Source organism: Notolepis coatsorum (genome assembly GCF_963971535.1).
Source record: "Notolepis coatsorum genome assembly, chromosome: 15".
NCBI lineage: Eukaryota > Metazoa > Chordata > Actinopteri > Aulopiformes > Paralepididae > Notolepis > Notolepis coatsorum.
Genome location: NC_140179.1, coordinates 469,197 through 485,138, shown reverse-complemented (window position 1 = coordinate 485,138; position 15,942 = coordinate 469,197). Strand labels below are relative to the sequence as shown.

The 15,942-nt window shown below is 43.5% G+C and overlaps 1 protein-coding gene across 1 annotated transcript in view; it reads right to left on the bottom strand.

Moving 5' to 3' along the window:
* The window catches only part of slco1d1 (solute carrier organic anion transporter family, member 1D1), a gene marked incomplete at both ends in the record, with an annotated part of 39,012 nt that extends 23,331 nt beyond the window's left edge, over positions 1 to 15,681 (bottom strand). Inside the window, 7 exons of the mRNA XM_084330489.1 lie at positions 1,614 to 1,874; positions 4,811 to 4,909; positions 5,786 to 5,932; positions 6,176 to 6,300; positions 7,892 to 8,024; positions 8,926 to 9,067; positions 15,631 to 15,681. Coding sequence (XP_084186615.1) covers positions 1,614 to 1,874; positions 4,811 to 4,909; positions 5,786 to 5,932; positions 6,176 to 6,300; positions 7,892 to 8,024; positions 8,926 to 9,067; positions 15,631 to 15,681 — 958 coding nt within the window. The remainder of the gene's footprint in view (positions 1 to 1,613; positions 1,875 to 4,810; positions 4,910 to 5,785; positions 5,933 to 6,175; positions 6,301 to 7,891; positions 8,025 to 8,925; positions 9,068 to 15,630) is intronic.
* Between the last annotated feature and the right edge of the window lie 261 nt (positions 15,682 to 15,942).

Below are 15,942 nucleotides of genomic sequence, written 5' to 3'. Positions count from 1 at the left end.
GAGGGACAAAGAGAGAGGGTTCCGTTATAAAGGCCGCAAGCTGTGATCCAAAATGGAAACAAATGAACTACAGAAAAGAGCTACTAGAATAATAAATAAAGCTAGTTATCTTGAATCGACAAATCCATTATTCATAAAGTCCTGCACATTAAAATTTGTAGATATGGTTTACATAAAAACCTTGGAGATAATTTTTCGTGCTAAGAGTAAGAACCTACCAGCTTGTATTCAATGTCTCTTTCAACCAAGAGAAGGAAAGTATAATTTAAGAGGGTTGTGTATTCTTAAAACATATAAACAGGTAAGAACTAATGTAAAAGCTAGATGTGTTTAAATTTTGGGAGTTAAATTGTGGAATAGCCTTAGTGACGGGTTGAAGTTGTGTCCCTCTCAGGGAAGATTTAAAAAGGCCCTGAAGGATAAAATTATTCAGGAGTACAGTTTTGAGTAAAACATCAAACATTTATTTTCTCTTAAAGAAAAAGAAAAAAAAGTATATCTTGCAGCATATTTTAAATTTGTCTTTCTTATATTAAAGTATATTTAGTTTTTAAGAATTGTAAAGGATAGGCAAAAATAATCACGTGCTTCAGCCTATTCCTTTTTTCGGTCATTGAGTTTGTATTTTGTGTGTGAGCTTACTTTGAATATGTACATTTGTGATTTTTTCTTTTTTTCTTTTCCTTTTGAAAGTCCACACATGTGTGTTTTTGATTTATCTGTAAACAAAGACCGAAAATAAAACTATTCATCATCATCATCATCATCATCATCATCAATTAAGGTAAACAGATGAGCGTAAATCCACAATAGCGGAATGCACACAGGCACACACACACACACACACACACACACACACACACACACACACACACACACACACACACACACACACACACACACACACACACACACACACACACACACACACACACACACACACACACACACACACACACACACACACACACACACACACACACACACACACACACACACACACTAAGTAGTGGTAAGCTTGACTGAAACCTCAAACGAGTGAGTCCAGTCTGCTCACAGTACGCCCGATCTTAAGATGTCATGCTAAGATGTGTACTGTACATACCGTGCGTACTACTATAGGGCGGCACATACAGTATCTACTATCTCCTAATAAAACAAGTAATTAGAATAATATAAGCCTACTGTTCATTCATTACACACGTAGGGCTATACAGTGTGCGTGTGCGTGTGTGTGTGTGTGTGTGTGTGTGTGTGTGTGTGTGTGTGTGTACATGTGTGTGTGTGTGCACTGAACAGGTGGCCAGGAGCGTGAAGCAAAGACGGTATAACCTACTACCGGTACACTCAGGTGTACAAAAGCTACACCGTTTGGCACCTCAAACACCCAAAAGGCTCTCGCTTGGAAGTGGTTGAGTCAGATGGTACAGACAGAGGGAGAGAGTGGACAGACGTGCATGAGATCTACGTGATGGAAAGGTTGACGTACTGTGTGGAGGAGATGGAGTGAGTCGGTGACGACAGTCTATGAGGTCAGAATTTGAGATTTTCATTTATTTTGTTTGTCTTTTTTTTTTTTTTATATAAAATTACACACAAAAAAAACCTCAAACCTTTAGCCATTTCAGAAAAAGAGACCGGCGTGTCTTTCTCGAGATTGTCCTCCTCTGACAGGAAGTTCTCCTGCTGGGCCTCCTCTTCGGAGGGCTCCGTGTCCCCCTCCCCCCTGGCCTCGCCCTCGCCCTGCCTGGGGAGGGACTTAGGGAGGAACCAGAACGGAACGGCAGCCAGCAGCACCACGACGCCGGTCACCAGGAAGCCCAGCCACCAGGCGCCCACCCAGCGTGAGTCCTTATGGGTGATGGTCACGCTGTCTGGAGGAGGAGGACAGCAGCTCAGTGTCAGTGACACAGTGGTAAACTATAGCAATGGCAGGTACGGCATACCCAATATGAATGTACACCATCATCATCATTGGATCCATGCAGAAAGGTATGGATTTCTATTAGGGATGCTCGATATTGGCTTTTTTACCAATACCGATATTCCGATATTGTCCAACTCTTAATTTCCGATACCGATACCGATATCAACCAATACCGATATATGCAGGGTTTCCCCCCAAAAAACGGAATAATTTCAGGTAACTAATAATTTCACTGGATGCATTCAAAAGGCTTTCTAAATGTAAGCATTATCTGTGCAAAATATGATCATTAAAAAAGTAAAAATTAACATTACATATCTCTTGTTGTTGAATTAAACCAACATGCATACTTTTGACAATAAATAAAATAAGAATTGGTTCTTACTTGCTTGCCTGGGTAAATAAAGGTTAAATAAATGTAAAAAAACTAAATATTGTTATTGTTTTTTTTGTTTTCTTTTTTACCGATACCGATATTTTCCGATATCACATTTTACTGCTGATATCGGCCGATAATATCGGTCGGCCGATAATATCGGACATCCCTAATTTCTACAACACTTGCTCATATGTTTATATTCAGAGTTAATTATATTGTTTACACTGCTTGTTTTTTATCTTTACTATAGTTGTATTGCCTATATTTAAGTCTTCTACTATTAACATGCCCATCCCCCATGCTGTTATGATGACACCTGCATTTCCCCAAGGGGATCAATAAATGAATATCTTATCTTATCTTAATATCACATTTTAATTTGTACTGGAATAATAAATACTGTTATACTGTCAACACTAAGACAAATATTGTGATATGATATTTCGTATGATATATTCCCCTAGTGTATACTCTGACCTCCATCATCACACTAACACCAATAATCACCAATAATCGCCAATATACAAACAAAAGAAACAACCACAACCTGATTGAGCTACTTACTACAGTATAAACTATACATAGAATTCCAATCATGAAGACTCATCACCTAAACCCTTTCACTACCACACTACAAAGGGTTAACGCTTTCACTAACACACTACAGAAGGTTACCCGTTCACTACCACACTACAAAGAGTTAACACTTTCACTACCACACTACAGAAGGTTAACCTTTCACTACCACACTACAAAGAGTTAACGCTTTCACTACCACACTACAGAAGGTTAACCTTTCACTACCACACTACAAAGAGTTAACGCTTTCACTAACACACTACAGAAGGTTAACCTTTCACTACCACACTACAAAGAGTTAACGCTTTCACTAACACACTACAGAAGGTTAACCTTTCACTACCACACTACAAAGAGTTAACACTTTCACTACCACACTACAGAAGGTTACCCTTTCACTACCACACTACAGAAGGTTAACCCTTTCACTACCACACTACAAAGGGTTAACGATTTCACTAACACACTACAGAAGGTTAACCCTTTCACTACCACACTACAAAGGGTTAACGCTTTCACTAACACACTACAGAAGGTTAACCTTTCACTACCACACTACAAAGAGTTAACGCTTTCACTAACACACTACAGAAGGTTAACCTTTCACTACCACACTACAAAGAGTTAACACTTTCACTAACACACTACAGAAGGTTAACCTTTCACTACCACACTACAAAGAGTTAACGCTTTCACTAACACACTACAGAAGGTTAACCTTTCACTACCACACTACAAAGAGTTAACACTTTCACTACCACACTACAGAGGTTACCCTTTCACTACCACACTACAGAAGGTTAACCCTTTCACTACCACACTACAAAGGATTAACGCTTTCACTAACACACTACATAAGGTTAACCCTTTCACTACCACACTACAAAGGATTAATGCTTTCACTAACACACTACAGAAGGTTAACCCTTTCACTACCACACTACAAAAGGTTAACCGGCTGTAGTGTGGTAGTGAAATGGTTAACCGTCTACAGTGTGGTGTGTGTTGAATACCACACCAGTTGAGGAAACACTGAATTACACAAGAATGCCATGTACTGATAACACTTTCTCGTCACTATTCCCATTTGCGGGACGGGAGGACGATTCCCAGATGTCCATTACACAACAATTCCAAAATACATTAGGTAAGGTAAGGTAAGGTAAGGTCAATTTGATTTGTATAGCGCTTTTCTAGATAAAAATCACAAAGTGCTTTACAGGCAGTAAAAAGTTAATCAAAATAACATAACCACACACGTCACATATAAATTAAAAGCTTGTAAAAATACTTTACAAAACGTTAATTAAAATAACACAACCACATACACAAATGTTACACCGCATACATGATCAATTAAAGGCCTGACTATATACAGTAGAAATGTTTTAATTAAGACCATGTTGTTTAAAGGACTCCACACACCTGATTCCACAGTTTAGGTGCTACGACTGAAAAAGCCTGGTTACCTTTGGTCTTAACTCTTTCACTGCCACACTACCAAAACGGTTAACCCTTTCACTGCGACAATTTACAGACCGTCGGTTGTGTGATAGTAAAGGGTTAACCGGCTGTCGTGTGGCAGTGAAAGGGTTAAGTTTGGTCCCGGGGGGACGACGAGCACCCCTTGGTCGGAGGAGCGATATGTAGGGTACATTTGTCTAGACAGATTGGGGACTAGTCATCCATGTTCGCTTCAGGTCAACAGGATTGACAGACGTTGGTTGGACAACAACCTTTGACATTGATAACTCTGGTAGGCCCACAATGGCTCATCAACAAACAGACCATAGACGGTTCCAGAGCATCAGAATTTACATCAGAAGATATACCACCAGACTGTACACAATCACAAGCAGTCCTTACACAGAACAAGCCCAATAAATTCCACATGTGAAACAGTTTGAGATATAGGTTATGAATACCTAAATCCACAGATCCAATGTCCACGTAGAGCTTTGCACAGTAAGATCCCATCATGAAACCAAACATAGGTCCAAGGATCCCAACGGTCTGAATGATAGCTAGAGAGAGAGAGAGAGAGAGAGAGAGAGAGAGAGAGAGAGAGAGAGAGAGAGAGAGAGAGAGAGAGAGAGAGAGAGAGAGAGAGAGGGAGGAAGCGAGAGAGAGAGAGAGGGGGGGAGGAAGAGAGAGAGAATAGAGAGACAGTGGTAGGGGGTTAATATGTGTCACAGTATAAACATGGTATGATAGATTGAGACGGACGGATGGACGGACGGACAGACAGACAGACAGACAGACAGACAGACAGACAGACAGACAGACAGACAGACAGACAGACAGACAGACAGACAGACAGACAGACAGACAGACAGACAGACAGACAGACAGACAGACAGACAGACAGACAGACAGACAGACAGACAGACAGACAGACAGACAGACAGACAGACAGACAGACAGATAGATAGATAGATAGATAGATAGATAGATAGATAGATAGATAGATAGATAGATAGATAGATAGATAGATAGATAGATAGATAGATAGATAGATAGATAGATAGATAGATAGATAGATAGATAGATAGATAGATAGATAGATAGATAGATAGATAGATAGATAGATAGATAGATAGATAGGGCTTATTGAAACACATCACAAACACACTGTTGGCATGTGGCGACCCACCAGATGGCCCACAACCCCATTTTGCGTCACAACAAAAGAGCAGAGGACCTGACCCAGGTAGAGGGTGGTGTTAAGAGCAGAGGACCTCACCCAGGTAGAGGGCGGTGGTGTTAAGAGCAGAGGACCTCACCCAGGTAGAGGGCGGTGGTGTTAAGAGCAGAGGACCTGACCCAGGTAGAGGGTGGTGTTAAGAGCAGAGGAGCTCACCCAGGTAGAGGGTGGTGGTGTTAAGAGCAGAGGACCTCACCCAGGTAGAGGGCGGTGTTCTCCTCCCTGGAGAAGTCGTCCAGGTAGGACACGCCCAGGGGCATGATGGGAGTCTCTCCGATGCCTCGCAGCATGTTCCCCAGGAACACGTAGATCCACATGTTGGAACCAGCCTCCTTCTCACAAGCTGTGGGGGGGGGGAAACTTAATTAGGAATTCCTTGGAACTCAATACCCACCGATATCAGAGAGTCTGCAGCCAGAATGTTTATTTCAACGAGATAAATGTTTGCTAAGACGATTAGCTGACAGGAAATACACTTGGGCGGGGGCGCAATCTTTTTCCTAGCAACTGGATTCCACTGAAAAATGTCAGTCATGGAATGCCTCTTGTCCAATCACAATGCGTTGTGGGAAATATTGTATATTACCATCTCTGGTCTCTTGTGAAGCGGTCGCACCCTCAGCGACCATGCTGTGGTTGGACAGACAGGGGAGGATGCTCTCTGTGGCGTTGGCACCTGCACTGTGAGACATGCTCGTCTCATATTTGTACCTGAGAGACCCAGGAAAACCATTGGTTACATTAATGTGGGCTTGTGAAGCCCATTGAGACATGTAACTCAGATAATGGCTATACAAATAAATTGTACTTGACATTGACTTAAAGAGCCCATGGTATGGCCATTCCCCGGTTTAATATTTTCATTTTCGTGGTCTATTTACAAACATTTGCATGTTTTTATCGTCAAAAAGCACCTAGTTACAGCGGTACTGACAGCAGTTAGTTAGCCTCAAACTGGCACTTTTGGCTCCCGTCTCTTTAAAAGAAAATGAGCTGCTGCTGCACTTCCTGGTTCACTGGTTCAAGTTGCATATCGCTGCTGTCGGGACAAAACCTCATAACTCCAAAAACCCAACTTTTCAGCAGATGAAAAAAACGAACACAGATTTGAGGGTGAATAGAGTTAGGAGGTTTAGACAGATGATCGGTTTAATGCTTTCCCATTGTTTAAACTTTGTAAAACCCACACACACATATGGAGGATGATCTACGGAGTTGATTTATATAATAAAAAAAATATTAAAAAAATGGAGTTATGAGGTTTTGTCCCGACAGCAGCGATATCGTATTTCTCGCCTTGTCAGAAACACAGTTTAGTAAACCATTTAGGCGGGAAAAGATAAAGAAAAGAGTTTACAAGCGGCATCTTAAACAACAGAGACATGCAAGTCAAGAGTCTGTAAACTATTGTATTACATAGTGACGTAGATATGTAGCAGAAGGCAGGACTAAAAACAAGGCATTCTAGCAAGAAAGGCTGGACTACAAAAAAGGGATTGAAAGCAGTTCAGGAACAGTGATTATTGTCAGAGAGAATAACTCTGCAGACCCTCCATATGGTAAATGGACTGCTTTTATGTAGCGCATTTATCTAAGGCGCTTTACAACGTATGCCTCATTCACTCACACAGTCACTTGCAGAGGCAACCATGCGAGGTGCCAACCTGCTCATTGGGAGCAGTTAGGGGCTTGCTTAAGTGTCTTGCTCAAGTACACTTTGACACGCTGCTGGGAGGAGCCGGAATCTAACCGGGAACCTTCCGATTACCAGGTGACCTCCTGAGCCAGCTATATAAGACACTAAAGGTAAGGGGAGAACGCAAAAAGCTTAATATGGCCTCTTTAAAGTGACTTCATTGAAATCAGAGAGAGAGACAAGTGTAATGTACAGGTTTATAGCCTGAATGTTACCGTTGTGGTTTATGCCCTGATGAAGTCGTCAGCGTCCTCTCAAAGACATTCTTAGTCCACTCGAATCAGTCGAGTAGTAGTTGATTTATTCAACACATCTGTAGGACTGTGTTTCCCACATGCAATCATGCAAGAAGGGCCTCTTTAAATTTAGTGATACTAGAAATGACATTTTCCTCATTTGTTCAGTCAGCATAGAAAAAAGCTTAAAAAATTACTAATCGCCAAACAAAGACCAAACCAACCGATGAATTGACGTAACAGCGGCAGCTCTTCACAGGGAGTTGCGGTCTTCTCAAGGCTACCTTTATTGTAGGCGTGTGTACAGTCAACTGTATACAACTGTATGGCCGGATGAATAGTATGAAGACAAAGGAAAGTGTGTACTGACTTTCCCTGGAAGAAGTGCGGCAGGGCGGTGACGAAGGAACCAGCGGCCATGATGAGACAGCCGGCCCCGATGAGCCGGGGACGATGCATCTTCGCCCCGAAGTAGCTCACGAAGGCTATCACCAGCAGGTTCCCTAAGGGAGAGAGGAGTGAGAATCTCACGTGTCATAGGAAGGCACTATGAAGGTTACTTAGTCACGTGACATAGCGCTAAATGCTGATTGGTTGATAGAAAGATCATGTACAGTTGACATTTTTAATATAGCGTGGATCGGCAACAAACTGCATTTGATCATCTATATATGCATTTATGCCTATATCTCACGTTCTAGGAATTACTGCAGAAAACGATAAAAACATATTTATATTCTAGACGGTATTTTTGTATGAATGTGTGAATGAAAAAGTAAAACGTTCCTACATCCTGAACGATAGATAATCGATGTTGAATGGGCCATAGTAATGTCAATTTAGCAATACAATTTAAAAAGTTATAGCCCTGCAAAGAAGGTGAACATCTCCATAGACTTACAGTGCTGGCAGAGAATGGTATAAGATGATCAAACTCCGTGGCAGTTAATGTGTTAAAGGGGGATGACATGTACAGCCAGTATGAGAAGGTCGACTTCGGAGAGAGAGATAAACACAACGCAGAAACTACACGAACACAGATGAAGAGGTGATACTGGCTGATTACAGAAACATCTAACAATGGGGTGATAAAAAGCCTTACTAGGTTCTTCCAGCCAAATTCCCTCCAGTTGTTTGAGCCTGTTGTTTCCCATTGTTGTGTACATAATATGTCCCATACCTCTCCTGATATTGACATATTGCATTATTTTTCCCATTTCTCCTTTATGTACATTGTGTTAGTTGATTTCTATTTGGCCTGGCAAATTGATGAATACATTTATTGGAATACATTTCTGTTTCTAGCCGCATTCAACAACAACAACAACAACAACAACAACAACAACAACAACAACAACAACAACAACAACAACAACAACATATTAAACAAAGTAAACCACCTACCCAGCTCAAAGCTGCCGTCGATGACTCCCATGTGTGAGCTGGGCATGTCAAAGCGCCTCTCGATCTGGGTTAGGGAGCTCTTCATATAGGCTCCCCCGAAGGCTTTGGCAAAGAATGCAAAGGACATGGAGGCCAGGAAGAGCTAGAGAAACAGAGAACACCAGGTGAGCCCGGTTGATTATTAAGGCTCCCACATAGTCAGGCGGACTCCACAGAGGCGTACGCACAGCAGACTCAAAGCGTGAAGCTAACATGTTCTGACCGCGTGAACGACCGTGTGGCTAACTTGGCGTCACACAGAAGGCTGCTTGGCGTGTTGGTCGACGTCGACTTGCATTTAATGTGACACCGATCTGCATTTTACTCTGAACACTCACTCTGTGCCAAGAGAGAGTAGGGCAGGATCATGGTTCTATGGGTAGGATTGGTCCGGTAAAACGTTGGCAGGTAGATGACTCAAAATGTTGTTTTACTATATAGCTAATCGCTATCCATTCCAATTCATATACATTTTGGACCATGACTTTTTTTCATCATCTGAAGAAACTAAATGAAGTGTGTAAAACTGTCAGAGTTATAGGAATGTGTAGACACATGTATAAGGTAAGGTACAATCTAAAGAAACGACTGAATTGGGGGGGGGGTATGGGGGGCGGTTATGGGGGTGCTTTGGCCACCCTCAAGCGAATCCGGCTGTCAGCGTTGCCTCCGGCTTGGGCCGGCCGTCATACACTGGCTCAATTGGCAGAGTCAGCGGGAGGGAAGCCGGTGGTGGGTGGTATTCTGGTCGTTGTAAAACAGCGACTCCTACAGGTCGGTCAGGGCGCCTGCACAGCGAGGGAGGGAGATGGTGAGGGTAGTGTGACCTCCCACACACGTTACACCTCGCCAATGAGAGTCCGCGCTGGCAGGTGAAAAGATGCTGCTGGCTGTAGTGTCTCCTATGTCTCGGGAGGAAGCATCCGATAGACTTCAGGGCTCTCTAGACCGACCAGTGGGGGGCACATGCGAGCAACGACCAGGAAGGGGAGGGGGGAATTGACATAACGACTAAATTGGGATGGGAGAAAAACACAGAAAAAACAGGAGGAGAAAAAGTGGATAAAAAAAAGACAGGAGTGTAGAGGAATAATTTCGGGAGAAGCAGTTATTTTGATTTAGAAGAGGGATTTCTTCATTGTGCACCCTATATCATCAACACACTGCTCTGCTTCATCTGGCCCCTGTTGTTAAATGTATTATTATTATTATTATTATTATTATTATTATTATGTGCGCCCTTACTCATTTGTGTTCTACAGAGGGCGATGTAGTAAATCCAGTACGTGATGTCACTGACGTTTCATTTCCATTCCTGTTCCGGTCTATTATTTGTCAATGATTGTTGTTGATATATATAGCGGCACTGTGACCGCATCTCGCGCCGCCTGAGAAATAAATATGCCTACGAGGCTAAAGATGATCTGAGTCAATTGAGTTCCATTCAATCGCCACCGCAACGCACTCCTCCGTTTAACACCTGTGACCAGTAGAACAGAGACACACGCCCCCCCCCCCCCCCCCCTCATACTTTCTCTCCCTTGCACTTGAATACCCCTTGACAACAGATCAAGTAATCATCAAATGAAATGTATTTGTATAGCCCGAGATCACATGGAATTGCAGAACGCCAAAAAATCCATATATGCGACACTCCCAGACTTTCCCCAATGAAGATAAGGAACGACTAGCAATAGTGTAATGCCTTGTCTCCATCAGCCATGTGTTCAGCCTGGCTAGCCATGATCCAGCATGGTATGGTATGGTTGGGTTTGTGTCTCCATTGTGTTTCTTGTAAACCCACCTGGTTGCTAGGCAACCTTTAAAAATTCACACCAACAACTGTGGTACACGAGCTACACCATGCCGATACAACAGTGACCGTCCCAGCCCCGGCTAAGGCCAGGTTGTGAAAGGTGTCTGTCTCAGCCAGGTTTGGCCAGATTCTAAATATAATGGATTGATTGATTAATTGATTGATTGATTGATTGATTGATTGATTGATTGATTGATTGATTGATTGATTGATTGATTCATTCATTGATTTATTGATTGATTGATTGATTGAAAACTTTATTAACAGATTGCAGAATGGGTACAATACAGTACGGCTCAATACACACAATTGTTAAGGGGATGCAGACCAGAGAAAGACTTTCGTCTAGTTTACATTAGGGTCCCCCGTTTTCAATTCATCAGGACATCCATGACATACAGATAGACAGTACTGCTACATCTATACATTTATGACATACCAGATTTGCAAATACAGTACTGTTTGTGATACAAAAAGAGTCCAGAAAAAGGGAGTATATACATTTGATGTAAAAACTGTACATTGGAGGAGGTTGGGTGGGGGGGGGGGAAACACTGTACAACTGTACAAGCAAAACTGTACATTGGAATATTGACAACCATACTAGGTAATTTACTGTACATTGGATGGGGTTGGAGGGGGGGGGGAAACACTGTACAAACAAGCAAAACTGTACATTGGAATATTGACAACCATACTAGGTAATTTACTGTACATTGGAGGGGGTTGGAGGGGGGGGGGGAAACACTGTACAAACAAGCAAAACTGTACATTGGAATATTGACAAAACCATACTAGGTAAATTACTGTACATTGGAGGGGGTTGGGTTAGGACATTTACAGGGGCCAGTTTCGAATTGCAGTCTCCCGTAGGTGTTCTTTGAGAGCGGTTTTGAAAGTGGGTAGTGATTCACATTCCTTTACAGCTGTGGGTAGGGCGTTCCACATTGATGTGGCATAATTGCGAAACGTGTTTAGTCCCTTGTTTGAGCCGAATCTGGGTTTGACATGATTTGTGGAGCTCCCTCTGGTGTTGTGATCGTGGTATTCTCTGACCTTTGGGAAGTATTTTGACATGTACATGGGTACCTTAGTCGTGTAGTGTATCTTGTAGACCAGGCCCATTGCAAGTTGCTGTACTCTGTCGTCTACTCTAAGCCATCCTAGGTTGTCAAAGTGGGCAGGGGTAGGTGGGTTCTAGGAGTCAGGTCAAGCAGTAGTCTGACCAGTTTGCTTTGAGATGTTTGTAATTTTATTTTAAGCGCCTTTGAGGTGCTTTGGTACCATGAGGTGCAAGCATAGTCGTAGTACCCTTGAATGAGTGCTCCTGCCAGAGTCTTCAGGGTATTCTTGTTTACCAGTGAGGAGATCCGGTACAAGAATCAAGTTCGTTCTTTGACTTTTTTTTATTACATTGGATGCCATTTTGTCACAGGAGAGATTAGCCTCTAGGATGGAACCCAGGTAGGTAATTTCATCCTTCCTTGTGACAATATTGTCACCCACTGTAACTGAGAAGCCGTCGGTCTTGCTGAGTTTGTTATTTGAACCGAAGAGAATGGACTCTGTTTTGCCCATGTGTAATGATAGTTTGTTGTCGGCGAGCCATATGCAGATTTTGCCTAGTTCCGAGCTGAGGGTTTTTTCAACCTGTAACTTGTTCTTGTCAGAGACCAGCAGGGCTGAGTCGTCCGCAAACAGGAACAAGTTGCAGTCACAGGCTGACGACATGTTATTTGCATAAATTAGGAACAGCAGCGGTCCTAGTATGCTTCCTTGTGGAACACCACAGCTCACTGTGAGGGAGACGCTCACTGTGCGCCAGACAGGCCACAGCACGGCTAAACCCTGGCTAGTGGAGACAAGGCCACAGCACGGTTACACCCTGGCTAGTGGAGACAAGGCCACAGCACGGCTAAACCCTGGCTAGTGGAGACAAGGCCACAGCACGGCTAAACCCTGGCTAGTGGAGACAAGGCCACAGCACGGCTAAACCCTGGCTAGTGGAGACAAGGCCACAGCACGGCTAAACCCTGGCTAGTGGAGACAAGGCCACAGCACGGCTAAACCCTGGCTAGTGGAGACAAGGCCACAGCACGGCTAAACCCTGGCTAGTGGAGACAAGGCCACAGCACGGCTAAACCCTGGCTAGTGGAGACAAGGCCACAGCACGGCTAAACCCTGGCTAATGGAGACAAGGCCACAGCACGGCTAAACCCTGGCTAGTGGAGACAAAGCCACAGCACGGCTAAACCCTGGCTAGTGGAGACAAGGCCACAGCACGGCTAAACCCTGGCTCTGGCTAGTGGAGACGAGGCCACAGCACAGCTAAACCCTGGCTAGTGGAGACAAGGCCACAGCATGGCTAAACCCTGGCTAGTGGAGACAAGGCCACAGCACAGCTAAACCCTGGCTAGTGGAGACAAGGCCACAGCACGGCTAAACCCTGGCTAGTGGAGACAAGGCCACAGCACGGCTAAACCCTGGCTAGTGGAGACAAGGCCACAGCACGGCTAAACCCTGGCTAGTGGAGACAAGGCACGGCTAAACCCTGGCTAGTGGAGACAAGGCCACAGCACGGTTACACCCTGGCTAGTGGAGACAAGGCCACAGCACGGTTACACCCTGGCTAGTGGAGACAAGGCCACAGCACGGCTAAACCCTGGCTAGTGGAGACAAGGCCACAGCACGGCTAAACCCTGGCTAGTGGAGACAAGGCCACAGCACGGCTAAACCCTGGCTAGTGGAGACAAGGCCCAGCCAGATCACACAAAAAAAGGAAAAAAGAAAGAAAGCAAAAACACACAAAGAGGCGAGAGATAAAGGTCACCATACGATCATAGTTAAACAGAGTTTACGTTCAATACAGTCCATCGATGTATGTGGAGGAGGTAGATAACGCTGAATGGAGGTAATTAGCACACTTAAAGTGCCCTACAATACACACGTACTGATTACCTCAGAAAATACCTCTCAAAAAGGAGGTCAAAGCGCATTAACCCTTTCACTGCCACACTACAGAAAGTTAACCTTTTTGTGTGGCATAGTGACTGAGAGGGTTAACCTTCTGTGTATTGTCGCAGTGAAAGGGTTAACCGTTTGGTAGTGTGGCAGTGAAAGCAGAGTTAAGCAGAACGCTGTAGCATCACAGTACAGTGTAGGAGGAACACACACTGTTCCCCGTCAAGCACACTTTGGAAAACTCACAGGGAAGTCATACAGTAGAAAGCGGGAGAAGTCAATAACGTCTCGCTAAGGCCTGGAAAGGATGTGGCCCTGAGTGTCTGTGTCTATGAAAGAAGTCTCGTGTTGAAGGAGACGCTTGAGTCTGTCGCCACCCCTTGCATCTTTTCGGCATGACCTAAATGGCCGTGACTTTCAAAGTGTCTGTGTCGGTGTGGCCCACACAGCCTTGTAACGCTGTCCCATGGGATAGTTGGGCCTGTGGGTCGCTGATGGCGTGTTTGTGTTCAGCCACTGTATAATGGGTCGGACATTAATTAAATGTACTGCAATTTTGTTGATACCCAAAATCCCTCATTTGCTCTGTGCAAAAAGGTGGAGTACAGTTAAAAGGGATCAATAACGTATTATTATTGCAAATATTATGTTGTTAAGTACCACCTGATGCACAAACTACTCATTCAGTCTGAATCCATCATGTTTAGAACTCTGACAATGGTAAAAAGGAATAAATACAAGTGCCAAGCCGATATTTAGGTACAAAACTATATGTCTGGTGTGAACTCGGGAGGTTGAATGACACATTATGTCATGCAACTCTGTCTTCCCCTTTGCTCCCTATACACACACACACACACACACACACACACACACACACACACACACACACACACACACACACACACACACACACACACACACACACACACACACACACACACACACACACACACACACACACACACACACACACACACACAAACAACAAAGACCTTCAGATTTTGTTTGTTTTTAGGGGTTCACCATAACTCACGCGGTTCTGCTGTGATTTTCTTTGTAAAAACTCAAACCCATGTTGTAAATGTAGTTAACCATTAAAGGGGTTTACACCAAGGTCCAGGGCATAGGCTATCTCCTGAATGTGTTACACCATGTGTTGACAACCTAGGATGGCTTAGTGTAGACGACAGCTGTACACAGCTGTAAAGGAATGTGAATCACTACCCACATTCAAAACCACTCTCAAGGAGCACCTACGAGAGACTGCAATTCTAAACTGGCCCCTGTAAATGTCCTAACGCAACCCCCTCCAATGTACAATAAATGTCCTATTAAACCTTGCCTATATTACTACCTACTGTGCTAATTTGTCTTTACTACTATGCACTCAAGACTGTAGCAGCCAAGTTCAACACTGTTTGACAAACATTGTTACTGAGCTGAAAAAGTTGTACCCTTCCTGCTGACCTGAGGATTGAACAAGTAAGGTTTAGCATTTAGCATTCTTTTTTAATTTTCTTTTATATTAGATTAGATTTTTAGATTATTAGATTATATATTGTAACTATATTTATTGTAGGGCAAATATAACTGAGAGGGCATATACATACCCTCATCTCGCACCTTGTTGCCCATATGCACATGTCCAGAGTTAATTATATTGTTATATTGTTTACACTGCCTTTTTATTCTATTTTTATTTTTACTTCTCCACTGTACTAGAATTCTGTGACCTGTACCTCTATGTCTTCTACTACCTGTACCTCCCCCCCCTCCCCCCTCCCCCACGTTGCTATGATGCCTGAATTTCCCCAAGGGGATCATTAAAGGAATATCTTATCTTATCTTATCTCATGTGACCATGTGTTGGTGATAAAGGTCCTGACCTTGAGTTTGGAGCAGCAAGCCCCGCGCGGCTTCTCCACGTCGACGCTCATGATGCTGCCGGCCCACGGGTTCCTAAAGGCCAATTATGAACCAGACGACCTGAGGGAAGAAAGAAAGAAAGATTGATTGATTGATTGAAAACTTTATTTTACATATTGCAGAATGGGTACAGTACAGTACGGCTCAATACACACAATTGTTAATAAGGGGATGCAGACCAGAGAAAGACTTTTGTCTTGTTTACATCAGGGTCCCCCATTTTCAATTCATCAAGACATTTATGACATACAAGACATATATACAGTACTGTT